General features: G+C 42.5%; 2 protein-coding genes across 4 annotated transcripts in view; one reads left to right on the plus strand and one right to left on the minus strand.

Moving 5' to 3' along the window:
- The window catches only part of LOC143298741 (PMS1 protein homolog 1-like), a 33162-nt gene extending 10829 nt beyond the window's left edge, over nt 1-22333 (minus strand). Inside the window, exons 1-12 of one of the 2 annotated variants that reach the window (XM_076611677.1) lie at nt 22172-22333; nt 21421-21580; nt 20100-20225; nt 18985-19265; nt 17290-17412; nt 15196-15336; nt 13936-14754; nt 12795-12896; nt 10396-10501; nt 8046-8169; nt 6178-6253; nt 2752-2909 (exon numbers count right to left, since the gene is read on the minus strand). In XM_076611677.1, the coding sequence (XP_076467792.1) occupies nt 2752-2909; nt 6178-6253; nt 8046-8169; nt 10396-10501; nt 12795-12896; nt 13936-14754; nt 15196-15336; nt 17290-17412; nt 18985-19265; nt 20100-20225; nt 21421-21580; nt 22172-22327 (2372 nt within the window). In that variant the 5' untranslated portion in view covers nt 22328-22333. The remainder of the gene's footprint in view (nt 1-2751; nt 2910-6177; nt 6254-8045; nt 8170-10395; nt 10502-12794; nt 12897-13935; nt 14755-15195; nt 15337-17289; nt 17413-18984; nt 19266-20099; nt 20226-21420; nt 21581-22171) is intronic. The other variant, XM_076611685.1, reaches the window with a different exon arrangement.
- A 3077-nt stretch (nt 22334-25410) lies between these two features.
- LOC143279331 (putative transporter slc-17.2) overlaps nt 25411-27500 on the plus strand; it is an 18583-nt gene continuing 16493 nt past the window's right edge. For both annotated transcript variants that reach the window (XM_076583350.1, XM_076583351.1), the window contains exons 1-2: nt 25411-25478; nt 26091-26642. In XM_076583350.1, coding sequence (XP_076439465.1) covers nt 26094-26642 — 549 coding nt within the window. In that variant the 5' untranslated portion in view covers nt 25411-25478; nt 26091-26093. The remainder of the gene's footprint in view (nt 25479-26090; nt 26643-27500) is intronic.

Genomic DNA, 27500 nt, shown 5'->3' on the forward strand with positions numbered 1-27500 from the left:
ATTGAATGACACAGGAAACGAATGATGAGCGCCCAATGGCAGCCATCAGTCGGTTCTACCCAGGTAGGCAGCCTGTTGTGCAAATGACTACGTGTTTGTAAAGAGCTTAGAGCCTGGTTCCTGACCAAGGATAGGCGCTATTTAAGTATCCATATCATTCATTCATTCACATGTTGGTTTGTTTTTGACTCACTTGTGTAAACAAAGTGAGTCTATGTTTTAACCCGGTGTTCGGTTGTCTGTGTGTGTGTGTGTCCATGTGTCTGTGTGTCTGTGTGTCCGTGGTAAACTTTAACATTGACATTTTCTCTGCAAATACTTTGTCAGTTGACACCAAATTAGGCATAAAAATAGGAAAAATTCAGTTCTTTCCAGTCATCTTGTTTAAAACAATATTGCACCTCTAGGATGGGCACAAAAAAATTAAAAAAGAAGCCTTATTATATGCAAACTGCATTTACTGTTATATTTATATTTTTGTATTCTCTAAACTTGGCACTTTGATCTCTTATTCTGAAACAACAACAAGAGTAGTCATTATTATCATTTTTTGTTCAAACAGGAACTTCTTTTGCTAAGCAAGGAATTCTTATTCATTTTGCAAACGTTTTGGTGCAGATAGTAAAAAAGGGAAATTACTCTGTAATTAATGCTAGGGGACTTAATTTATCACAAGTGAGTCTTGAAGGCCTTGCCTCTCTTGTTTTTAACACTTTGCACCCCAATCGGTGCAGCTGCCACTGCAGTTTCTGTGGACTGGACCAGCCCCACAGCAGCTGAGTCACTGTCATCAAATTATACGTCATTCACAAACCGCACACAGTGCCGTCAAAAACATACCCAGCATCCACCCCCCTAAAAATGTATGGCTGCTTACATGGCGGGAGTAAATAAACAAAACGGTCATACACGTAAAATGTTACATGTCTGTCTGAGTGTCTATATATGCATGCCTGAAATTTGATTGAATGACACAGGAAACGAATGATGAGCGCCCAATGGCAGCCATCAGTCGGTTCTACCCAGGTAGGCAGCCTGTTGTGCAAATGACTACATGTTTGTAAAGAGCTTAGAACCTGGTCCCTGACCAAGGATAGGCGCTATATAAGTATCCATATCATTCATTCATTCACAAGATGGTTTGGGTTTTTTTTAACACTTTGCACCCCAATCGGTGCAGTTGCACTGCAGTTTCTGTGGACTGGACCAACCCAACAGGAGCTAAGCCACTGTCATCAAATTATACTTCATTCACAAAACGCACACAATGCCGTCAAAAACACGCTCAATCCCCTTGAAAACAATGGCAAACAATGTTGAGGTTAAAGTCAACAAGAGAGGCAAGGCCTTCAAGACTCACTTGTGATAAATTAAGTCCCCTAGCATTAATTACAGAGTAATTTCCCTTCTTTACTATCTGCACCAAAACGTTTGCAGATAAATAAAAATTCCATGCTTAGCAAAAGAAGTTCCTGTTTGAACAAAAAATGATAATAATGACTCCTCTTGTTGTTGGGTCAGAATAAGAGGTCAAAGTGCCAAGTTTAGAGAATACAAAAAATATAAATATAACAGTAAATGCAGTTTGCATATAATTAGGCTTCTTTTTTTTTCTTTTTTTTTTGTGCCCATCCCAGAGGTGCAATATTGTTTTAAACAAGATGACTGGAAAGAACTGAATTTTTCCTATTTTTATGCCAAATTTGGTGTCAACTGACAAAGTATTTGCAGAGAAAATGTCAGTGTTAAAGTTTACCATAGACACACACACACACACACACACAGACAACCGAACACTGGGTTAAAACATAGACTCACTTTGTTTACACAAGTGAGTCAACAAGCTAAAAGCACCAAGTGAGAACACAACTGATCAAGAAGGCAGAACTGGACGTGCCCATTGCAGAATGGAAATATCTGTACTCAGTCCGAGGGAAGTAATTTGGTGATTCGAATAAATCAGTATTTGGGGTACAAATAATGTAAATGGAAAGTTGAAAGATTTAAACAATGCATATGTGTATACCTCTGCCATACCCATAATCACTATTGTCACTGAGATTCAAAAACTTACAAAATGTCTGCATAACTGGGATTTAAAAACTGACATCAAGTCTATACAATCTGGATCCCAAAACTTACATGCAGATTATATGATTATCTTCTGTTGCTGGGATTAACCACTGACAAGACTGTATTCAGAATCAATTGAAGATGAAGTTCACTTTGTTTTGAAATGTTCCGTTTTGTTTGATCTTTGCCTAAAATTTATCCTAAAGAAATATCAGGCATGTCCATGTATATTCTGACTTAAGTTCGCTGATTGCTGATGGTGTTATACAACTTGGCACTACATTTCTCTAAAGCTTTTCAGTTAAGAGAGATATTTATGTCACGATTAACTGTTACAGTTCTGGTGACATTATCAAATGTTGTAATTGCCTCTTTGTTAGTACAGGACTGTGGCTAGATCATATGAATCTGAGTTTCTCCATCTCTCTCTCTCTCTTTCTCTCTCATCCACACACACACACACACACACACACACACACACACGCACACACACGCACACACACGCACACACACACACACACACACACACACACACACACACACACACACACACACACACACGCACACACACACACACACACATGCGCGCGCACACACACACACACACACACACACACGCACACAAATACACAAACACATAACTTTCAAACATATACTTACAACAAAGAACAAACAAACCTGAAAGATGTGGCCAGATGAACGCTGCTCTCCAGCTGTGTCATACTGAACTCAACGTCAGTCACAGGGGCAGATGGAAGGACAACCTTTTTCTTCATTGCTCTGCCGGGGCTGGGCTGAGTACTGCTGGCTGCAACCATGTCTCTCACGCTCATCTGCTGAGTAAAGTGACGCATGTCACTGATGCGGCAATGCTGTGTCACTATAGTGAGTGAAGTGACACATGTCACTGATGCGACATGACGTGTCACGATAATGAGTAAACTGACACATGTCACTGATGCGGCAATGATGTGTCACAAATAATGAAGTATAGACTTCCCAAAAAGTTACTGACCACTTCATAAAAGCAGGTAAGTTTTCATACCTCGGCCATACCCATAATCAGTACTGTCACTGAGATTCAAAAACTCACAAAAAGTCTGTATAACTGGGATTTAAAAACTGACATGAAGTCAATACAATCAGGATCCAAAAACTTACATGCAGATTATATGATTATCTTCTGTTGCTGGGATTAACCACTGACAAGACTGTATTCAGAATCAATTGAAGATGAAGTTCACTTTGTATAGACTTTACAAAACGTTATGGACGACTTCATAAAAGCAGGTATGTTTTCATACCTCTGCCATACCCTTCATAAAAGCAGGTACATTTTCATAGTATGTTGAAAAAAAAACAAAAAAAACAAGGCTGCAGCACTAAGAACTAGTGCAATCTTGCCTCCTAGTTTGAGAGTCATAATCCTTCACAAAAATACTAAGCTGTAAATGACTTCGCATAGCAGTGGAGAAATTGTTGATCATACAGCTCTCACTTTACTAACTTCTTCTTCGTTCATGGGCTGCAACTCCCACATTCACTTGTATGTACATGAGTGGGCTTTTATGTGTATGACTGTTTTTACCCCACCATGAAGGCAGCCATACTCCGTTTTCGGGGATGTGCATGCTGGGTATATTCTTGTTTCCATAACCCTCCGAACGCTGACATGGATTACTTGATCTTTAATGTGCATATTTGATCTTCTGCTTGCATGTACATACAAAGGGGGTTCAGGCACTGGCAGGTCTGCACATTATGCTGACCTGGAAGATCGGAAAAAAATCTCCACCCTTTACCCACCAGGTGCCGTTGCCGAGATTCGAACCCGGGACCCTCAGATTGGAACTCCAACGCTATAACCACTCGGCTAATGCGCCTGTCACTTTACTAAGAAAAGCTGTGGGTTATCATTGTCAAGAACTGCAAGAAAGCACCTCTGGTCAGGAGTGGTGCTCATTATATTGTCTGCACACACCACCATCCGCTAAAAATTCAGCATCAATTCACCATGCCTCCAAGAAGAAAAGTGAAAGTTCCTGAGAGGTCCTTCTTTTTGTATGAACCCTGCATTAACTCTTTCCATACGAACGGCGAAAGAGACGACGTTAACAGCGTTTCACCCCAATTACCATCATCAAAATATTGCAAGTGGAAGGCTCTTATACTGAAGACGTGAATGTTGACAAAGAATACCACAATTCTGACAACGGAAGCTAAAGGTTGGGTCATTCAGACACCCACTGGACATCCGAGGGGTCTGTGTAGAGGAGAAGAGAGGACTGGCCGTACTGAGTGAGTTAATGCTGCTAACACAGCAACATGTGCACCTTGTATAAAAAAAATTAAAATTAAAATTAAAAATCGCTGCTAACACAGCAACATGAAAATAAACTTCTTGTGAACCCTTTATTGATACTCCTAACACAGCAACATTAGAATAAACTTCTTGTGAACGCTGTGTGAATGCTGCTAACACAGCAACATTAGAATGAACTTCTTGCGAACGCTGTATGAATGCTCCCAACACAGCAACATGAAAATATACTTCTTGTGAATGCTGTATGAATGCTGCTAACATAGCAACATGAAAATATACTTCTTGTGAACGCTGTATGAATGCTGATAACACAACAACATGAAAATATACTTCTTGTGAACGCTGTATGAATGCTGATAACACAACAACATGAAAATATACTTCTTGTGAACGCTGTATTAATGCTCCCAACACAACAACATGAAAATATACTTCTTGTGAATGCTGTATGAATGCTGCTAACACAGCGACAAAAAATAAACATCATGTGAACCCTTTACAAATCCTCCCAACTGGGCAACATTAAACAAAGGATTAATCATAATAACAATGAAACATTCTGTAGCGTACAGCTGACCTTCTAGGACAATTCACAACCCAATGTGCTTCACAAGAGAAAACAATAATGCGATCGCGCCTTAATTTTAGCGCGATCGCCCAATCGAGCTACATAATTATGTGACCTGGTTGGAGACATAATTTGACAAAAAACAAGAACGCCAGAGAATCGACAGACAGACAGAAAATATGAAAAGACTAAGCCGTATGGAGAGCACAGGAACAGGAGTCATGATGGCTGCCGGAAAAAGAGGACGCTAGCCAGGGGGACAAAGGGGAGGTTACCTACTTCCGGGAGGTTATCGGCCGTAGTATTTTCATTTCCTCCGCATAGGCGGATAGTAGTTTGCACAGGACAGGAATGTCAGACCCCTGCCGGAGTCTGCACTAGTTGGGTCACGGTTAAGTATGTGTAATTAAACAATAAATATGCTTCACAAAAAATAATGTTGAAACAAAAAGAAACAACAAAATGAATTCAACCAGACACGCACACACACACACATACTCATACAGACACATTACACACGGTGGCGCTACCTCTACTTTGTACTCAAGTATTTTCTTTCTTTATATTCCAAGAAATAAATGTTTGCAAAGCCAGTTTCATATTGCTATACATGCCTTAAATTATCAAAATGAAAGGGAGAGAATAATAATAATAGCAATAATAATAATAATAATAGACACTATTTCAATATAAGAAAAGACTTTGCTATACATTCCTCAAATTATCAAAAAGAAAAGGAGAGAATAATAATAACAGCAATAATAATAATAATAGATATTATATACGTATAAGAGGGGCGCAATAGCCGAGTGGTTAAAGCGTTGGACTTTCAATCTGAGAGTCCCGGGTTCGAATCACGGTGACGGCGCCTGGTGGGTAAAGGGTGGAGATTTTTACGATCTCCCAGGTCAACATATGTGCAGACCTGCTAGTGCCTGAACCCCCTTCGTGTGTATACGCAAGCAGATGATCAAATACGCACGTTAAAGATCCTGTAATCCATGTCGGTGTTCGGTGGGTTATGGAAACAAGAACATACCCAGCATGCACACCCCTGAAAGCGGAGTATGGCTGCCTACATGGCGGGGTAAAAACGGTCATACACGTAAAAGCCCACTCGCGTATATGCAAGTGAACGTGGGAGTTGCAGCCCACGAACGCAGAAGAAGAAGAAGAAGAAGAAGAATATACATATAAGAAGAAAATGACTTACTGGTTTTGCTTTGGTGCTGACACTGGCTTTAATTTTTCCTGTGACATTTTTGGCTGCAGCGACTTCCTTGTTGTATCTGTCAAAAGTATGTGACCTTAAAAATACTGATCCTGTGTGGTGTGTGAGTGAAGGCTTGTAATGTGTGTGTGTGTGTGTGTGTGTGTGTGTGTGTGTGTCTGTCTGTCTGTCTGTGTGTGTGTGTGTGTGTGTGTGTGTGCGCGTGCATGTGTTTGCGCAAGCACATGCGCATGTGAGTAGTGTGATGTGTGACTACATGTGTGTGTGTGTGTGTGAGCGCGCCCATGTATTTGTGTGTGTGTGTGTGCATGCATGGGTTTGTGTATATATACGTACATATGTGTGTGCATGCGTATGTGTGTACAAAGACATGTTTACGCATATTGTTCTCTGTGTGTCCTTGCACATGTCTATGCCTCAGTGTGGGTGGACGCACGTTCAGGCATGTGTGTGTGTGTGCGCACATGTGTGTGTACATACATGTATATCACACTCTGTGCATCTGTGCATCTAAGATATGTTTACCTGTCACATTCACCTGTACATACATGTATATCACACTCTGTGCATCTAAGATATGTTTATCTGTCACATTCACCTAAATTTATAGCAACACACGTCCACTTTTGTGTGCATGTGTGTGTGTGTGCTCCTGTATACCTGCAAGGTCATACAGAAAACGAGCAAACTACCAGCCACCATACCATGAAGTGGTCAGCGTCGTGGACTGACTGGGAAGAAGCAGGTTCCAGCCCCATCTGAGGTGGGTATCTGCAGCCAGTAGCTACCTCCTAACCAGGAGATGAGGACGCTGTGGACTCAAATGGGAAGGCTGGGTGGGACCATACAGTGATGGAGTGATGGCCTAGAGGTAACGCATCCGCCTAGGAAGCGAGAGAATCTCAGCGCGCTGGTTCGAATCACGGCTCAGACGCTGATATTTTCTCCACCTCCATTAGACCTTGGGTGGTGGTCTGGACACTAGTCATTCGGAGGAGACGATAAACCGAGGTCCCGTGTGCAGCATGCACTTAGCGCACGTAAAAGAACCCACGGCAACAAAAGGGTTGTTCCTGGCAAAATTCTGTAGAAAAATCCACTTCGATAGGAAAAACAAATAAAACTGCACGCAGGAAAAAATACAAAAAAAAAAGGGTGGCGCTGTAGTGTAGCGACGCGCTCTCCCTGGGGAGAGCAGCCCGAATTTCACACAGAGAAATCTGTTGTGATAAAAAAGAATACAAATACAAAATTCATCCACTTCATGGATGCGTCTTAGGGACTGGTGCTCAAATTTCCTGACCAACAACTACAGGTGTCTGCATCTCTCGGACTAGCTGATGCTGGGACATGTTATTATGACAGTACAGCCTTGTCCTGTTGTCCTGAACCTAAATGGACCCCCTGCAGCAGCATTATCAATGGACACCCCCATCACAGTTCATCACCATCGAAAAGCAGAAAACATAAAGTCACAAATTTTGGGGGGCACACACACACACACAAAAAGCACACAATGGATACTTGAAACTGTGCCATTATTAGTATTGTAAACTGGGCATTGTAATAACACATACATAATGTTTGAATGAGTATTTACTGTTCTACCCATGTTGATGTGGAATGAATGATACTCAGAGCTATATAGAATAGAATAGAATATGTCTTTATTACCAAGTGCACCGGGGTTACAAGGAATATTGGGGGGGTCAGGGGAGGAAGGGGGGATAGTTCATAACAAGATACGAACATACAGTGTTGTAACTTCCCAGTGAACAAAATTATCTTTTATCTGTAGATCTCTGTCTGAATAAAAAAAAATGCCAGAAAAAAAAAAGGAGCACACCCACCTCTGCGTATCGTACCAGCACTTTTCACGAAAGATGACACGTGATTCTTCTGGCAGCTCATCCCACATCTTGGCCAGGCGGTCTGTCACCTCATCGTAGTCAGCATGTGGGTTCGCTTCCACAACTGAAACACACTCCTGTCATGCAGCTCTGGTCCCCATTTTCTGTCTGTTACATTTCAAACAGCACTTCTCAAAACATGTAGGCATACTGTCACAGCTCAGGTTGTGTCTTGTCTTGTCAGCATGTCGTGTTTGTGAGACGCACATGTTTTGTCCTCATTTCATGAGCCTGTTTTACATATTCCATGAGCCACGCGCTGCCTGCACAGTCATCGAGTGATGTGACTAGGGTGAGTGATGCACGGACTGGCCAACAACAGTTAGGTGGAAAGACAGGAGGTTCTACTCTGGGCAGTCAAGAAGAAGTCAGCAAAAGAGGTGGTCAGCTGTGGTGTATGGTGTGTGTCCATCGAGATCGATGATGACCATCGTTGTCATCCAGCTGGGGGATGGGGGGAGGGTGGTGGTAGTGGGGGGGTGATGCTCATGAATCTATCTGTGAGTGTGCAGATGGCTGAATAGTCCAATCTGCGCATGAAATGTTCGCTGACAGTTGGGGCAGACAAAGACAGGCATATCATTGTCAGGGAGCTTGTTTGCCCGTGACTTTCTGGCCTGCCTCTTCTGAACAGCTGCAGCAGTCCTGTTGGCCTCGCACAACTTGGCACCTTTGTGCACAGCAGCGCGCCATTTGTCACGGTCCACTGCAGATTCCTCCAAGGAGTCAGGGTTGATATCAAACGCTTTCAGAGAGACTTTCAAAGTATCTCTGAAGCGCTTCTTCTGACCTCCGTGTGATCTCTTCCCTTGTTGCAGCTCGCCATAGAAGAGCCTTTTGGGCAGCCGATGGTCTGGCATGCGCGCCACGTGTCCAGCCCAGCAAAGCTGGGACTGCATCAGGATGGTGAAGATGCTGGGAAGGGTGGCTTTTGCAAGCACCTCCGTGTCTGGGGTCCTGTCTTGCCACTTGATGTTCAGTAGCTTCCTTAGGCATGTTGTGTGGAAGTGGTTGAGCTTCTTGGCATGTCGTTGGTCAGCTGTACTGAGAAGCTGAAGACATTTACGAACTCTTTATACAGACGTAATGAAGACACTTGAACTTAGTTGAAGAAGACTGCAACGAGACTCAAGAATTCAGAAGATGAGCAGACCCGGGCTTCCACAGAAGACTGCAGCATGAATCTGCAGCAGAGGCCTGCGACACTATATTCCATGGGAGGATGGCACCACAAAGTTGGCACCTGAAGACAGAGACGGTAGACAGCGCATCGCCCTGGAGGTTGCACCACAGCCACTGAATAAGTCAGGTCGTCGTCCATATGGTTCACTGTGTGTTTTGTATTGTGTTGTGTTTTGTGTTTTAAGTATTTCAAAGTGCGCAGGGATCTGAGGGAAGAGAAAAGAATTAACTTGAACTGAAATGTGAAAAATGCAAATTCTTGTTTGGTCTTGGTGTGTAGAATGAGAGGTGAGTGAGTGCGGCGGAGGTGAGAGAGATCTTTTTCTGCCTTATTTCTTGGGTGTTTATTTGTTACACATCCCAGCCTGCACAGATATCATCTGTTTGTTGTTGTGTGTGAGTGTGGTTGTTGTTTTTTTTTAAAAGAAAAATAAAGGCTTTAATGAAATCTATGCCGGTTTTAGTCCTACATGACAGAATCAGGCATTGCAGTGTTCACCAGTGATGAGATTTCCAGGCCAAAATACATGGTGTTGTGTCCAGGGAATTAACTCACTCAATACAGCCAGTCCTCTCTTCTCCTCTACACAGACCCCTCGGATGTCCAGTGGGTATCTGAATGACCCAACCTTTAACTTCCGTCGTCAGAATTGTGGTATTCTTTGTCAACATTCACCTCTTCAGTATAAGAGCCTTCCGCTTGCAATATTTTGATGATGGTAATTGGGGTGAAACGCTGTTAACGTTGTCTCTTTCGCCATTCGTATAGAGAGAGTTAAACACACACTGTTTCTTTAACGTGTTGACTGAACTAACTAATAAAGAGAGAAAAAAAAACTGACACGACGGAAAGGAATCCTGGCAGGCAGAAAAGGTACCTTTCTGAAGAAACTGAAATCACTGTTTTAAAAGATAATTCTTTTACATAATAAGAAGAGACAGAGAAAAAAAATAGGAGCAGAAGCATAACACAGGGAATGATACTGAACGTACATGAGTAATGCAAGTAGGGGACTGAGGATAGGAATGCCCACACAAGCCTATACACACAAACATGTATGGATATATATACAAACATACAGACATACATAGCTTGAAACACACTTACCTGTAGGCCTCTTGTCCTTAAAAAAGAAATCTCGAGCCGCCATTGGTCGCTTAACAGCTGTGTTGTTGATCATATCATACAGCGTGGATTTTGCAGGGGATAACTTCTGAAAATTACAAACACAAAACAGCAACATTACATTCATAGTTATGTGTGAGTGTATGACTGTGACAGGCTATGAATCTGTAAGGAAAAAACAACAACACACACACAAAAAAGAATACAGCAGATTTCAGTATTGATTTCAAGTATAACTGGGCTTCATGCATCATGTTTTCATAAATTTTCTTCTATTAATCATCTGAAACAAGCAAGTAAATATGCATGTGTTTCTGTTTTGTTTTGTTCATATTCTTTTTAGCTGGTACATGTGGAAACACATCAAGACTTATGAATGCGACGGGCGCAACAGCCGAGTGGTTAAAGCGTTGGACTGTCAATCTGAGGGTCCCGGGTTCGAATCACGGTGACGGCGCCTGGTGGGTAAAGGGTGGAGATTTTTACGATCTCCCAGGTCAACATATGTGCAGACCTGCTAGTGCCTGAACCCCCTTCGTGTGTATACGCAAGCAGAAGATCAAATACGCACGTTAAAGATCCTGTAATCCATGTCAGCGTTCGGTGGGTTTTGGAAACAAGAACATACCCAGCATGCACACCCCCGAAAACGGAGTATGGCTGCCTACATGGCGGGGTAAAAACGGTCATACACGTAAAAGCCCACTCGTGTGCATACGAGTGAACGCAGAAGAAGAAGAAGAAGACTTATGAATGCGAAAAGACCAGTACAAGGTTTAAGAGAAGTGACTCACGATCCAGCATAGATTCCAATGACATTTCACATGTCCCCGTGTATAACTACAAGACATTCAGCATGATGATACACCAACAATATATGATGCATAACAAACAGCAAAATGTGCATGTATTTACATGAATGTGTGTATGTATGAGTGTGCACATGTCTATGCAGCTGGCATAATTTCTGTAGTACCTGTCAATGGTGTACGCCTAAGCCTGTGAGATTCAATATAAATTCAAAGACTCAAGACTGGTTTATGTAGTTTACAGACAAGCAGAGGACTTCACTGTTTAACATGTGCGAAAAAAAAAAAAATTCAAATAAACTAAGTTAAAAGATTGTATAAAATATACATAACTACGCACACACAGACACAAGTACACTCACTCACACACACAATACAATACACAACACACAAACTTTATTGTCTATACTTTGGTACAGAGATTTTCTTTTTGGCAGCAGCACATGTCCAACATAAGAAGAAAACAACAAACAAATAAAATGAATAAAATGAATTGAAAATAAAAAGATAAATTAAATGGCACCAAAAGGAAATAGCTATATACAAATATACAGATTACTGAAATTTACGTGCCTCTCCATTTCAGTCAGCCAAACCACATTGCACATCTACCCACACACACACACATACACACATACACACACACACACACACACCACGCGCACACACACCACACGCACACACATGCACACATACACTCTCTCTCATCCCCTCTCTCTCTCTGTCTCTCTCTTCACAAGAAATGCAACTACTAAGATCATCGTTCATCGTTCAATGTTCTCCTCCCATCTCTAACCCACAAACTGCCCCATGCCCCCACCTCCTCCCTCTGAACCCTCCTCCCCCCCCTCTCTCTCTCTCTGCCTCCATAAGATAAGATAAGATAAGAATAACTTTATTATCTCAAACTGGAGAAATTTGGCCAGGTGCATTATCACAACACAGACAAGTAAACAACATGGGGACCATAACTGTAAAAGTCAACAACAGCTTTTACGAATATTACGAAGATACAAATGTAAAAAATATCACATACACTGTTTCATACATACATCCACACACTGCAGGTAATAACTAGTATTCTTAATGTAAAAACAGAAAGAATTAAGAAACATTATTTGAATATAATTATAAGCATAGCCTACTATACTGCACATTGATTATAATAGACAGATAAGAATAAAGATAAATTGCAGAAAACCGCAACCAGATAATCAGCACACACCCGCACCCCCCCCCACACACACACACACACACACACACACACCCACCCACCCCACATACGCGGATTACTTGATTAAACAAGAGTAATAAACATATGTTCTCCAATAAAAGCATTTCACATATTCGCTTTTAAAAACATTGCAGTTAATTAGTACATTTCCCCTCCTCCTCCCACCCCCCTTCATTGTGCAAGTTCCCATCCCAAAAAGAACCAATCATTTAAATAAGGTTTGCTTCAAAATCAGATACTCACATTATTATTAATGCCAAGGGTGCAAAGTCACTCGTATAAACACTACCAACACCCACCACACCAACCCGCACAAAGGCACACAATGACACAATTACCCGTCCACGTTTCTGCGGGGGTGGTGTCCCTTGGTCTGGGGACGCAGCTAAAGGACGCTTGCCGGGAAACCGCACCGGGCTTGGTGCGAGTAGACGCACAGGCTGAGATAATTACAAACATGAAATTAAACATGGTAACTAAGAATATTAAAGACAAGTCCAAAATATCATCAAACCCAGAATACGTGATAACTAAGAAATCTAAACGCAGGTCTAAAATGCAACAAAAACAGACAATGTGTAATAAAGAGCAAGTTCAGAGTGTTGTAGGTCTAGTTATTGAAAGGAAAAATCAATGAACAATTGCCACTATAGACACTACTGCTGTGTGATACTGAGAGTGTGGGGGATCCAGGGGTTTGCAGGGTAACTTGAGAGACAGTGTGTGTGTGTGTGTGTGTGTGTGTGTGTGTCTACATTTTACAATTATTTGCTTATTTGTTTATATATTATCATTATTGTCTTTTTATTCTATTTTATTTACTTATTATCATTGTTATTATTACTACTAGTAATAGTAGTAGTAGTAGTAGTAGAAGCATCTTTTTTTTCCATATTTAAATATTCATTTACTTCTTTATTTGTTTTTTGTTTTTTGGTTTTTTTTCTTCTTTTTTTTTCTCTTTTTTCTAAAGGCCTGACCAAGCGCCTTGGGTTACACTGCTGATCAGGCATCTGCTTTGCAGATGTGGTGTAGCATATATGGATTTGTCCAAACACAGTGACACATCCTGGAGATACTGATACTGACACTGACACTGACGCTGATACTGATACTGATGCTGATGCTTATGCTGATACTGATGCTGATACTGACACTGATACTGATGCTGATGCTGATTCTGATACTGATGGTGATACTGACACTGATACTGATGCTGATACTGACACTGATACTGATGCTGATACAGTAATACTTTTCTGTCTCATTTCTCAGTGTGAAGTTTGGCTGGGGTGCTCTTCCACACCCACCTGGGGCCCCCTTCCCCCTCCTCTTTTCTTGTTTTTCTTTTAAATGATTATGACAAACATTCAAATGCAAAAATTAATACTTTATTAATCACCAAGATGTCTACAATCACCAGACTGTGTGACGGGACATCAAAAACAATTCCTTCTCCTCCTCCATCCAACTTCCTACCTGAACAACTGTGCCACTCTCTGATCGGACGCTGGTTCCAAGACTCCACCCGGATGTACCTGGCTGTCGGTCAGTCTTCTTAGAAATCTCAGAGCCAGTTTGTCCATCATCTCCCGTCGTCACGTTGACCAGCTCCTCCTCTCTGGTCATTTTACTTGTCTTTTCCTTGACGCTTTCCACAACCCTAGCTGCAGTGTTGTTCATCAGTATTTCTGCTGATGATGTTGCCACTGGTTCTGAGCTTTTCTCCATCTCCACGTCTTGTGGTACGTGTGGGGACAACCTTCCGCTGAAACTTCCTTTTGAAACGTTACTGTTATGGTCATCGGTATTCAGCGTCTGTTTATCTTGCTGGTCTGTGCAGTTGTTGTTCTCGCCCCTCTCTTTTGTGTAAGCCTCATCATCACCGCATGTACTTTTACTGCTGCTAGAAGCATGTACTTCTGCTGGAGGTTTCACATTGTCACTGTCGTTCCCTGCAGAATTGTGGAGCATAATCTGTCTCTTCTCCACACCTGGGGCGGACTCAAAACTGATAACTGCTGCTGTTGACGGTGACGACGATTTTTCTGCAACGTTCTTCTCTGTACTGGTGCTCTTCTTTTGTGCAGAATCTTGACTGTCACCATCATCACCACGCTCGGTGGGAGGAGCTTTTCTGAGACGTTCCAGAACGCTGACAGACATGCCGTTCCCAGAGTCGGCTGCAGGGGTCTTGTCTTTCCCTTCCTCTCTGTCCCTGTACCTCCAGGAGGGGGCCTGGTCCAGAGGGCCGTAAATGTACAGCAGCATCTCCTCCAGCTGTTCCAGCACTGTGGGCTGCAACACACATGGGTCAGAACTTTAATATGTGACGACAATAATAATAATCACATGCATTCAAAGGCACACAATGCAAAAACTAACAATTGGCAAGTGATTGAATGCTTACATTTGTATATATGTGCATGTATATGTGCGTGTGTGTGTGTGTCTGTGTGCGTGTGTGAATGTGTGTGTGTGTGAATATGTGTGTGTGTGTGTGTGTGTGTGTGTGTGTTCGTGTGAAAGTCCCAGCGTGAGCATGCATACACATGTTTGTAAAAGAGTGAGTGTGAATATGTTCTTTGTTTAATTTTCTATTCTTTTTTGGTCACTGAAGAAAACCTCACGCTGGGAACTTAGAAAAAAAAGAGAGAGAGAGAGGAAAAAAAAAAAAAGAAACTAAGACCAACCAAAAACCAACCAGCAGACAAACAAACAAACAAACATGACCCTGACCATGCTGGTTGCCATGACAGAGGTCTTGTTGGGGTCCAGGTTAACATCCAGATCCCTGGAGGGAAGAGTGACGCCGAAGAAGTACACCGGATGACGGCTCGTCTCACACCCGTGACAGTTGTTGTAGTACTGACGGACCAGCTTGAGGGAAAAACACGGACAAGAGAAGCTTCAGCTTCAAGGTGACAATAGAGTGAGGACAGATCCATATGCCGTAAAGTTCGGTCTATTGAGCGCACTGGTATATAAGCCGCACCCACTAAATTTTGGAAAAAATTGAACTTTATACATACATAAGAGTGTGTCTCAGGTTTGTGTGGTCAAAGGACTGATTTGTCAGCTTTGGTTTACTAAGTGGAAATGTCGTGCTGTTAGCATCGGGTTTTGCTAACTGGAAACATCTTGCCATGTTGGCTTTGGTTTACTTGCTGTTAGCATCGGGTTTTGCTAACTGGAAACATCTTGCCATGTTGGCTTTGGTTTACTGACTGGAAATGTCTTGCCATGTTGGCTTTGGTTTACTGACTAGAAGTGTCTTGCCATGTCAGCTTTGGTTTACTAACTGGAAATGTCTTGCTGTTAGCATCGGGTTTTGCTAACTGGAAACATCTTGCCATGTTGGCTTTGGTTTACTGACTGGAAATGTCTTGCCATGTTGGCTTTGGTTTACTGACTGGAAATGTCTTGCCATGTTGGCTATGGTTTCCTGACTGGAAATGTCTTGCCATGTTGGCTTTGGTTCACTAACTGGAAATGTCTTGCAATGTCAACTTTGACTTTAACTCACTCAGAACGAATATTTATCTCCCTTGCTTTTCCCAACAGACGACCCATTTGTTAGGGTTAGGAAAAAAAAATCACAAAAAATACAAAACATAAAGTAACTGAATGAAACTCACTGTACTTGACCCACTGACCCCTCTCCTCACGTTGTGTGAACACCCACCCCCCTCCCTCTTCACTGCTCTCAGAAGCTGAGTCACTATCAGAAGCTTCTTGCTGGTAGTTTTCTTCACTGCAGATACTTTATTCAACATCTTCATCATCCTCATCAATGTCGAAACCTTCAGTCTGAAGCATTTCAATCACTTCAGCAGCGGTAAAAGCAGCTGTCGTGATCAAGTTTGCTCCAAAAATTTCCACTTGTATTGCCTGTGATGCCATTTTCAATACATATGCAGATTAGCTTGTCGTGTGGGGTCCTGAACTCGCTGGCTCGCTGTGGAGTGTGTTGTTACGAAATCTCATGAAGAAACTTTCCATTCAACCCTTGACACATTCGCAATGCCCGGTGTAGCTGCAACTGTTATGCTATCCCATGAGGAAAACATGGAAAAATTGTGAATTGTCAAAACCGCTATAGCGTTCCGTCATCCGGAACGCTACCTCACGTCAGGAACGCTTTAGCGTTTCATCCTCCAGAGTGAGTTAAAAAAAAAAAAAAAGGATAAAACGGTTGAAAGTCTCCTAGTCTTTTACGGCCATCATGGCTGTAAATTCATATTCCCCGAGTCCAGGGCTTGCCATAAGAAGGCTGGGCTGTCTTCTCATCCAATCGTTTCAACATTCCTCAACTAAAGTCAGGTACCCATTCAAACCGGGATGGATTGAGGAAAATCTGAGTGAAGTACCTTTCCCAAAATACAATACTATGGTGAAACAGGGCCTGGCAGCTCTGGTCCATAAATGGGAAATGTCTTGCTGTGTGTAAGGTTTGGTTTGCTAAATACAAATATCTCATTTGAAGATGTAACATATCTTGCAATAACATAGGCAATGCACTTATTAGAAATAATTCAGATATTATCTATCTCGCATGCTGCTTCTTACATTGCATATTATCTCTCTCCTCTCTGCACACACACACACACACACACACACACACAAATGCACGCACACACACACACACACACACACACGCACGCACACACACAAATGTACACACACACAGAGCCAAGCAAGCACACACACACACACACACACACACACACACAAACGCACGGACACACACACACACACACAAATGTACACACACACAGAGTCAAGTAAGCACACATAATACTTCTCTCTGTGTTAAAAACACATACACACTACCTTGTCAATCTCCTTCACCACCACTGGTCGACCGTTGATGCACAGAAAAGATCTATCGGCAGTAGATCGGCTAAGAGAGGAAACGTCCGAGCCGGCCTTGGGTACACACAGCTCCAGCTGCATCTGAAAGAAGGGGAGTGAAAACTGAGACAACTGCTCTTTCAGTTCCATGGAGGTCTGAAAGCCTGCTGACTGATCTACAGATGCTATCCAAATCTTCTGGATTTTTTTTTTTTTTTTTTTAAACGGAGCATATGCCTGACGTTTGAATGGAGATCTCAAAGCCTGCAAACTGATCCACATATGCTATCTACCACATCTGCTGGAAAAAATAAAATTTTTCTTTTAAAATAATTAAATGGAGCGATTGCCTGACCTTGGCAAAAACCCAATATGCTGGTCAGGCCTTGACAGCCTACCCTGGGTTTGTGTGAAACATTACCATAAAATGAAATAAATCTGCACAACACAGCATTGAAAGCGTGCTGGCATGGAATGAGTGCAGCTGCCTCTTAAGTGTGTGCGCCTACAAAAAGGTATGCAAGCTGGTTCATAATACTAATTATCAATAGTACTGGTGTGGCGTGTGTCCATCAAGATCGATGATGACCATCGTTGTCATCCAGCTGGGGGATGTGGGGGAGGGTGGTGGGGGGGGGGGGATGCTCATGAATCTATCTGTGAATGCGCAGATGGCTGAAAAGTCCCATCTGCGCACGAAATGTTCGCTGACAGTTGGGGCAGACAAAGACAGGCATATCATTGTCAGGGAGCTTGTTTGCCCGTGACTTTCTGACCTGCCTCTTCTGAACAGCTGCAGCAGTCCTGTTGGCCTCGCACAACTTGGCGCCTTTAATAGTACTGCAGTTATTGGAAATAAATGTCTCTTTCTGTGTTTTTATCAGTTTCGGAAAAGACTAATTTATAGTATCAGGTCTTTAAAGAGGACATGTATAAATGGATGTGGTGGAGTGTATATGGATTTGTCTGAACTAGTGATAACTCTTTGAGTAACTGAACTGCACAAAAATAACTGGAGTATTCGAATTTGGGAGATGTTTTAAATTGCCTGGTAGCCAGATATTTTAAATTGCCTGGTTGCCATCAACTTTTTATACAGAAGGCAAGTTAGAATTTATAAATGCAGTCAACATCAGTCACACAATCTTACTATCTTATTTTGCTTTGTGTTTAAAATTTCGTAAACGGAGAATATCAAAAGACACCAATGTTCATGATATTTGCTCCTTATATAAACTCTTCCAAACAAATGTATGCATTTTCAACATTACATCCATCGACAAAAAAATAAATAAATAAATAAAAATTTAAAAAATGAAATCACACATGCTTGAGCAAGCAACTGTACATACAGTGATACACACACAAACTAAAAACAAACTTTCTCTAATCACATATATAGAGAGACAGACAGAGACAGAGAGAGAGAGAGAGAGAGAACTCAACTGTAATGCTGGGTCTCCTCTAATATGTAGCCTCAAGGCAAACTAACATGAACAGTTTTCAGTGGACTGCCGGCGCTGAGACTGACAGAAGAACCCAGGTGTGACTGTGTAAGGGGCACGCAAAATGAGCAGCATGGGAGCAATGCAACTGAAACAATGCAGATGATAGGGCAGCAACAACAACAACAACAAAAAAAGAACCACCACCAACAGCATAAAAATCACCTACCTGCGGGTCCTCTACGTTCCTCCGGCTCCACTCCATCTGACGCGCGACGCTTTTCCCCAGAATGATCTGCAGGACAGCCGCTGTGTCTTCCAGCACCACTTTCTGCCACACCACCTCTTTATTGTGCCGGAGAGAGAGGCGGACAGCAGGGAGAATGACGGAGTAGGCCAACAGCAGGTTCTCCACGTTCTTCAAGTCGTCTTTCTTCTTCTTCACCGAGCTGTGGTACTGCTTCCTCACCGGCAAGTTCTTGAACAGGTGTTTGGCGCACACTGTCGTACCTGTTTGGAAAGGCAAGTGATATCTCTCTTATATTATATATACATACAGAGAGAGAGAGATCTACACACACAGGTGTGTGCATACACACACACATTTAGTTTAGTTGTTGTTTTTTTTTCTTTTTCTTTACACTTTATTGTTGTGTCTATAAAAACCTTTCATTTACGGTTCTCATCACATATAAATATGATTCTGATTCTGATTCACACAAACACATACATATGCCTGCTATGTTAACTTGACTGGAATGCACATCATTGGAGTCCCCCTCTGAAGAGAGTCTGGGACCACTTATAAATTATATTAAAACAGTCCTTGGGACCCGCTTGCACTGCTGAGCGATTATGCATTGCTGGATGCATTCACTGCTGTGTGCATGTACTGCTGGGTGCATCCATTGCTTGGTGCAGGGATGAGATGGTATTCAGTTTCAGTAGCTTAAGGAGGCGTCACTGCGTTCGGACAAATCCATATACACTACACCACATCTGCCAAGCAGATGCCTGACCAGCGGCGTAGCCTAACGCACTTAGTCAGGCCTTGAAAACAACAGATGGTAGACAAGTGGCAGTGGGAACTAGCTGAGGCTGCAGGTGTCACTCTGTCTTTCTCTGCCTGTGTATGAATGTGTGTGAGCATTCACTGTCTTTGAGACAGACTTTGTATGTGTGAGTCTGTGTGTATTTCTGTGTGTGTGTGTGCGTGTGTGCATGTGTGCACGTGCACGTGTGTGTGTGTACATGCACACACGTACATGTTGGCATTTTTTGTGTGTGTATGAGCATATAAATGTACTTGTATGCACTTCAGAGAGTGTTCAGACATCTACTTACCCTGTCCAAGATGTGACGGTACTGTACACGTGATGTCACCTTCACTGTTAAAAGTGTAGCTGTGACTGACATCTTCAGCTTCTGTCTTTGTTGTCACTGACACTTCAGACACTGCGCACAGGGAAGCTGAAAAAAGTAAAAAAGAAAGAAATTAAATAAATAAAATAAAAACATGTTGACAGCAGATACCATTGGGTGTTTGACATTCTTTGCTGCATGCATGGCAAACCTGAATATAATAAGCTACTATATTCTTACACAGCCTGGTCTATCTGGATTTCTAGGATAATCCATTTACCCACATATGCGACCCCCAAAAAATTCCACCCTTTTTCCAGAACTTTTCCAGACAAGACAGAAAATCTTCCATATTAAACTCAACATAAATTGAATATATTAAAAAATGTTTGCTGTATCATTTGTCAACAAAAGAGATTCACAGATGTACTGGTATCAATGTTCAATTTCAATCACTTTTGTTGTTTTCATGCACTTTGGTCAGTGGTACTGGTCAATGGTTTTATTCAAATTCCATGACTGTTCCAGACCCTGAACAGCAAGGCGTTTTTACAAGATTTTTCAAGACTTCCATGACTATGAATCCTGCACTCAGAAACTTGCTCAACTAAGGTGATTCCATGACCATCCATTCTGTAACATATTCAAATTTCAATCAGTGAAGTGCCTTCTGTGGCTTATAAAAGGAAAACAAATAATCTAACAAGCTCTCAGTTTACAGCCACTGGATCACACAATGATCACAATTTTGTTATCTATCGACACTGTATCAGATGCAGAAAGCAGCCATGGTTCTCTTCTTAATATCAATTGGCATGATTCCATGAAACTTTTCTTCATTAGTACTTAAACAACACATAACAAAATAGCCAACATCATGAATAAGGGGATAAAAACATGCAATTTTGTTTTGCCTTCAAGAAATTAAAAGTATTTCCATCTGACATGGGCAGTACCTGGTCATGAATACAAAACATTTGCAGTTATCTTGTTCAAAATAATGTAACCCTGAAGATCAGAGATCTTTATGAGGGTTCTGAACTTTCCAACATAATTTGTTTTGATTTTTTTTTAAATACATCACATTCTGCAAACATAAGAATTCCTTCTACCAGTTCTAGTATACCGCAGAAAGAGTTTGAAAAAATTGCCAGTGATCTATCACAGGCTGTGAAAGAAAGATCAATCTGAATTTCTTTTAAATATTCTACTGTGCGCCATTATCAGTTGTTTTTGGGTTTTTGTGGTTTTTTTTTGTTTTTTGTTTTTTTTGTGCATGATTGACATCATTTGACAAACTTACCCAGTGCTTCTCCTCTGAAACCATATGATGCCAGGGTCTCTAAGTCAGCCTGTGAGGTGATTTTAGATGTAAAGTGACGCTTGGCAACAACAGGGATGTCTGCAGATGAAATGCCGCTCCCATTGTCTCTCACTTCTATCTTATCAAGTCCATAGTTTTCCTGCAATCATGTGAGTTTACTGACAATTTTAAATTCCATGAGTATGAGATGTGTTATTAATTATTAAGGAAGTGTGAACACTATATGCATAAAACTGAGAAGCTGAAAGAACAAGAGAACCGCAGTCTGTATCTCTTGCGCTTTGTGTTCATACACATCCAAGTGAATTCATGTGTGTGTGTGCGTGTGCGTGCACGTTTGTGTGTGTGTGTATGTGTGTGTGTGTGTGTGTGTGTACATGTGTCATGTGTGGTCATAACTGGCCAATGCAAAAAATATGTGGTGAATGCTTATATACCTACCCCCTCCCAGAGAGAGAGAGAGAGAGAGAGAGAGAGAGAGATTCACACCACAACAAAGCACTACTACTATTTTTTTCTGAAATAAAATATGTATTGCAATTGGCTTTCCATTTACTGCGTCAGCATCCGAATAACTCTCTCTCTCTCTCTCTCTCTCTCTCTTTAATGATGCGCAATCATTCTTGCCTTGCTGCACTGCAATTGCAACACGATTGTGAAAGAAGAGAATAAAATTGTATACAATAATATATCAAGAATATGCCGAGTTTGGACAGATTTCGATCCATACCAATTTCACTTCGATTGATTTTGCCCCTGCGTCCAATGAATTTTCAATCAGTTCTTTGACCACACTGTACACTGATGTTATGACTTGCGTACTGCCAAGTAATCGAATAGTTGATGCCGAAAGGTAGTTCATCTTCCCTCCAGATACAGCCGCCATTTCTGCGAAGGGAGAGCAATCCCACTAAAAGCGCAAATGTACTTTCGAAATCAAATGAGTGCTACGCGCGCGCGAGTGCGCGTCTGTGTGTGTGTGTGTGTGTGTGTGTGTGTGTGTGTGTGTGTGTGTGTGTGTGCAGTGTGTGAAAGAGAGAGAGATATATAGAGTTTTTGTGTGTCTGGCGGGGGCCCGGGGGCCGTGCAGTGTGTGTGTGTGTGTGTGTGTGTGTGTGTGTGAGTCAGTGTGTGTGTGCCTCCCTTCAGTGTCCGGGACGAAAATTAGAACACGTTAGCTTGATCCCGTGATGTCATCAGTCTGCATGCCACGGCTGAGCGGTAGGCCGCTGCCTGCTCTCTTAACTTGACGTGGATATATGATTCTGTCGGTTGCCTTGAGAATGCCCTATGTCGTGTGGCAAAAGACAAAGAAAGACGAGACAGCGGCAATCGAGGACGTGGTGGATGTCCGATTTTCACTCGGAGATTTTTATCTTTAACTGTTCGGTTGGTCGACGGACATCAATCATACTTTTTTTTTCTTTTTCTTTTTTTTCGGTTTTTTTTTTTCCAAAGTATGTCCGTCTGTTACTAATAAGGGCAGATGTGTTGATCAAAATTATATAGTTCTTGGCTAGATAATTTCTCTTTGATTCTATCGTACACTGACGCATTAATATTCATCAAGTTCAAACACGGTGACCAAGCACACAGCACACTCATGTTCATCAGTGCACGAATACACACATGCACATACATGTTAATTATCGTGCTTTATGATACTGTGAAACAGGTGAGAAAGGAACAGTTTGAACACTGTAAGGAATCCACACTAGGTCAAGACTGAAAAACCCAGACACTATAGTACTGTGACATTTATTTTAAACACTAAAGTTTCCCAAATAATGTCCATTCATAGTAAAACAGATATATCGATCATACTACCATGAGCTGTGTCCTATGCTAATTCCACAGGCTTAGAAAAATTTCTTCGAGCCGCTAAGCAAATTAATTTTAGCCGGCGCTGCCCATGCAAATAGCTGGGTCCGCTAAGACCTGACTGACTCAATGCTTTCGTGCAGTTTACACTGAAGATTGTAGTGAATCATCTGTCTGTGCCTGCCAAATCTCGATCTAGCAGTTTGTCTGTGTGTCTGTATCTTTTTCAGTGTATTGCTGTGTCTGTCCTGTTGGCCTACATCACATGCACTCTGTTCTTAACTCCTTTACTGCCGTGCCCGTAGAATTCTGGGTCACCGATGACATCAAAAGAAGGGAAATAACTGTGGAAGGCTGAAATTTCACACAATTGATTTAGAGTGGTATATCTCTAGTCCATTTTCACACTTTTTGGCTGATTGTTCTGGATGTTGTTTCATGACTTGAAACGTTACTTTCTGTTTTTTTTTGTGCATGGCAGTCAAAGGGTTAATCATCTCTGCTTTGCTATCATTACTGTCACACTAGTAACCCCATGCACGGTCACATCTTTGCTGCACATCTTATCAACTGCGTGCCACTGCAACTGTATAGATTATGTCAGATTGTGCATGTACGATGGGGACAGTTTTTAAGACAAGGCTTTGGCATCAGTAAAAAAATAAAATCAGTCATTGAATTTTGATTAATGAAAAATAAATTATGTACTGATGATCTGTCTGACCGTCCCTTTCGACTCTCTTTCGATCCCCCCACCCGTCTCCATCTACCTCCCACCCCTCTCTTCTTACTCTCTCACAGAAGCTTGATTACCACCTTTTATTAACTCTCTCCATACGAACGGCGAAAGAGACGACGTTAACAGCGTTTCACCCCAATTACCATCATCAAAATATTGCAAGAGGAAGGCTCATATACCGAAGAGGTGAATGTTGACAAAGAATACCACAATTCTGACGACAGAAGCTAAAGGTTGGGTCATTGAGAACCCACTGGACATCCGAGGTGTCTGTGTAGAGGAGAAGAAAGGACTGGCCGTACTGAGTCAGTTAATGTATTCTCTGTCTGTATACACAACAACAACAACAACAAAACATTACATTACTGAACATCTTGACTTCGATTGAAGCGAACGCCAACACTGACATCCTTGGACTCAACTCATTGGTCTACGATTATCCGTCGGGGTCAAGGCTAAAATAACAATGCCTGTACATTTTGAAAACTTCCACAACGCTGATCTTACGGTCTCCCAAGGTTCAAGGGTTGTGCCAGCTGAAAACTGACAACCCGTTATAGGTAAAAAGTAAGGAATGACGAAAGGATTTAATGACCTGATGTGACCACGCATTCGTTGATTTTGATGTATTATTCTACTAGGTGGCAAACAAATAATTATATTCACAAACATACACACGCGTACACGTCTGTGAAACTATCCACACTTCATCCAACCTACGTGCCAGCATCATCACTTTTACACCTCCGCCCCCCCCCCCCCCCACCCGACCCCTCCCGCCGCACCCACCCCCCACCCCCCCTGTCCCCACCTCCACCAATTAAGCACTGCCCCTCATTCGCGCCTCCATGTACCAGACCAGCCAAGCCATACATGGTAAGCGATATCTTTTAATTAATATATTAATAACGTCTGCATGATGAGAATGCTACATGCCTATACAGACATTGCACTAGATAAATGATACGTCTCTCCATTTGTTAGTCCATGTAGTGATGTATGGGAGGCAATAGCCGAGTGGTTAAAGCGTTGGACTATCAACTGAGGGACCTAGCTTCGAATTTAGGTAACGGCGCCTTTTTCTTTCTTTTTTTTTCTTTTTTTTTTTAAGGTGTTACGAGCAGGTATATGTAGCGTTGTAGCGTGCATAGACCACCTTGACATGTCTTGACGCCTTTTTACTGCGAAACTGTAACTGAAACTGAATCTTGAGATCGCAAACGACCTAGGTCGTCTCAGTTTGCTTCATACCTTGAGCACGAACAAGTCAAACATAAAAATTCAGGTCAGAGATAATACGACCAAGTAACACTATCTGCGTGTGTGTGTGTGTGTGTGTGTGTGTGTGTGTGTGTGTCTGTGTCTGTGTCTGTGTCTGTGTGATGTTGCATAATGTCACTGCTGCCGTTCGGTTTTCTCAGGTTGAACGGAAGCACAGCTTTTCGGTCAGTGTGCCTTGGAAACATTCAGGTCTCAGGTTAGTAGTGTTGGAGCGTTTCTCCCTTTGAAATATCACGTTTGTATCAGGTGTAGAAAGCAAACCTGCGAAATTTGCAAAAATGTTGAGGGGTTGTTTATTTGTTGTTGTTGTGGTGGTGGTTTTTTGTTGGTTTGGTTTTTTTTTTATCCGTTCGATGAGGCTTCCTTTGTTAACGGATAAACAGTGGTCTAATTACAAAATTCCTCCATGCACCGATATAGAAGTGAAATGATAACGTTGAAAATATTTAGCAATATGTGTATGTTGGGGCGTGTGCCGCGGTGTGTTTGTATGTGTGTGTGCTCGTGTGCTTTTGTGTGTGTGTGTGTGTGTGTGTGTGTGTGTGTGTGTGTGTGTGTGTGTGTGTGTCTCAGTGTGTCTGTCTGTGTGTCTGTGTCTATGTGTCTGCGTGTGTATGTGTGTTTTTGAATATGTGTGTGTATGTCTGTGCCTGTATGTGTGTATGATGTATGCGCGCGCGCGTGTGTGTATATGTGAATCTGTGTGCGTGTTTGTTTGTCAGTGTGTATACACGCGCGCGCGCGCGCGTGTGCCTGTGTCCCCGCCCCCTCCCCTCTCCCCTACACACACACACCCCTTTCCTTCCAGACCATGTCCCCTCAGCAGGATGACGCCCGGCAGCCTCCGCAGAGACCCTCCTCCCGGTACAGCCCTCCCACGGTCCTTCAGTCCATCCTCTCCTGGCGAGCCATCATGACGCTGCAGATGCACCTAGCCCTGGTGCTGATGTTCTCGCTCATGTTGAACATGCCCTTCGTCTTGGTCTGCATGATGGGCAAGCCTGCGGCCGCAGCGCACAATTCTTCCGTCGTGATGAATATTACGTCAAGAGGAGATGGGTCTTCTGCCGCAGCCCACGGGTTACCCAATTCTTCAATGTTTGGGTCAGCAGAGTCAGAAATAAAGGGGTTTTCTGCACCAGAAGGGTTTGTGCCTGGTGGGTTTTCTACAGGCGAGGGGTTGCCTAATATGTCCTTGATCGGTGCTGATGATGGGACGTCGTCAATAACTAATGGGTTCTCTGTAGCGGAGGGCTTGTCTGATTCGTCAGTGACTGCGTCTGGTGTGGATGGGTCTTCTGCGGCGGAGGGATCGACTGGAACCTCTGAGAGTCAAGATGATGGCGTCCAATATGCTCAGGTGAGAAATTTAGGATTAGTGTGAGGGCAAGGGGGGCGAGAAGGGAGGGTTTGGTGTGTGTGTGTGTGTGTGTGTGTGTGTGTGTGTGTGTGTGTGTGTGTGTGTGTGTGTGTGTGTGTTGTATGATAAAGTGCGCCCCAAAGTCACAGGTAGAATCATGACAGTTTCTCTGTGTACCTTTGTACCTGTACCATTGCTTGAGATAGAGATTTTGTGTGTGTGTGTTTTTGTTTGTTTGTTTTGGGGGTGGGGTGGGTGTTGTTTGTTTTTGTTTTTGTTTGGGTGGAGTGAGGGACGGGGGTGGGGGAGTGGGGGGAGGGGGGGTGGACTTCTCTTTCCTATTCTCGTGTTGTCCACGCGCAATTATTCTGAGTCATATTGAGATTCACGCCAAACTCCCTCAGTGTACACACACCCCTTCGCACCATATGTCTGCCGTGTGGAGGAGACGGAAGACCAAACGGATATATACGTACCTGGAGCTTATATTCCCATCCCCACCTATTCCACTAAACCGTCAGTGGTGGTCTGGGAACTAGTCTTTCGGAAGAGACAATGAAATGGGGTTCCCCGGTGTGCAGCATGCACTTTGAGCACGAAATATAACATACGGCAACAAAATGATTGTTCCTGGGAAAAGTCTAGAAAATTCCACTTTTTTTTTTTTTTTTTTTTTTTAGAACAAATACACTTACAGACCTATTTCTTTCAAGACGTGGGCGACGCCGTACTGTGTCGATGCGTTCTACCCGGGAACAATAACCAGAATTTCTCAAAGAGAAATCTATTGTGACAAGTAGAACACGAAAATTCCTTTGTAAATTCAATGGCAAAGAAAGATTCTGATTCTGGATCAGA

This window comes from Babylonia areolata, chromosome 2 (genome assembly GCF_041734735.1).
Source record: "Babylonia areolata isolate BAREFJ2019XMU chromosome 2, ASM4173473v1, whole genome shotgun sequence".
Lineage (NCBI taxonomy): Eukaryota > Metazoa > Mollusca > Gastropoda > Neogastropoda > Buccinidae > Babylonia > Babylonia areolata.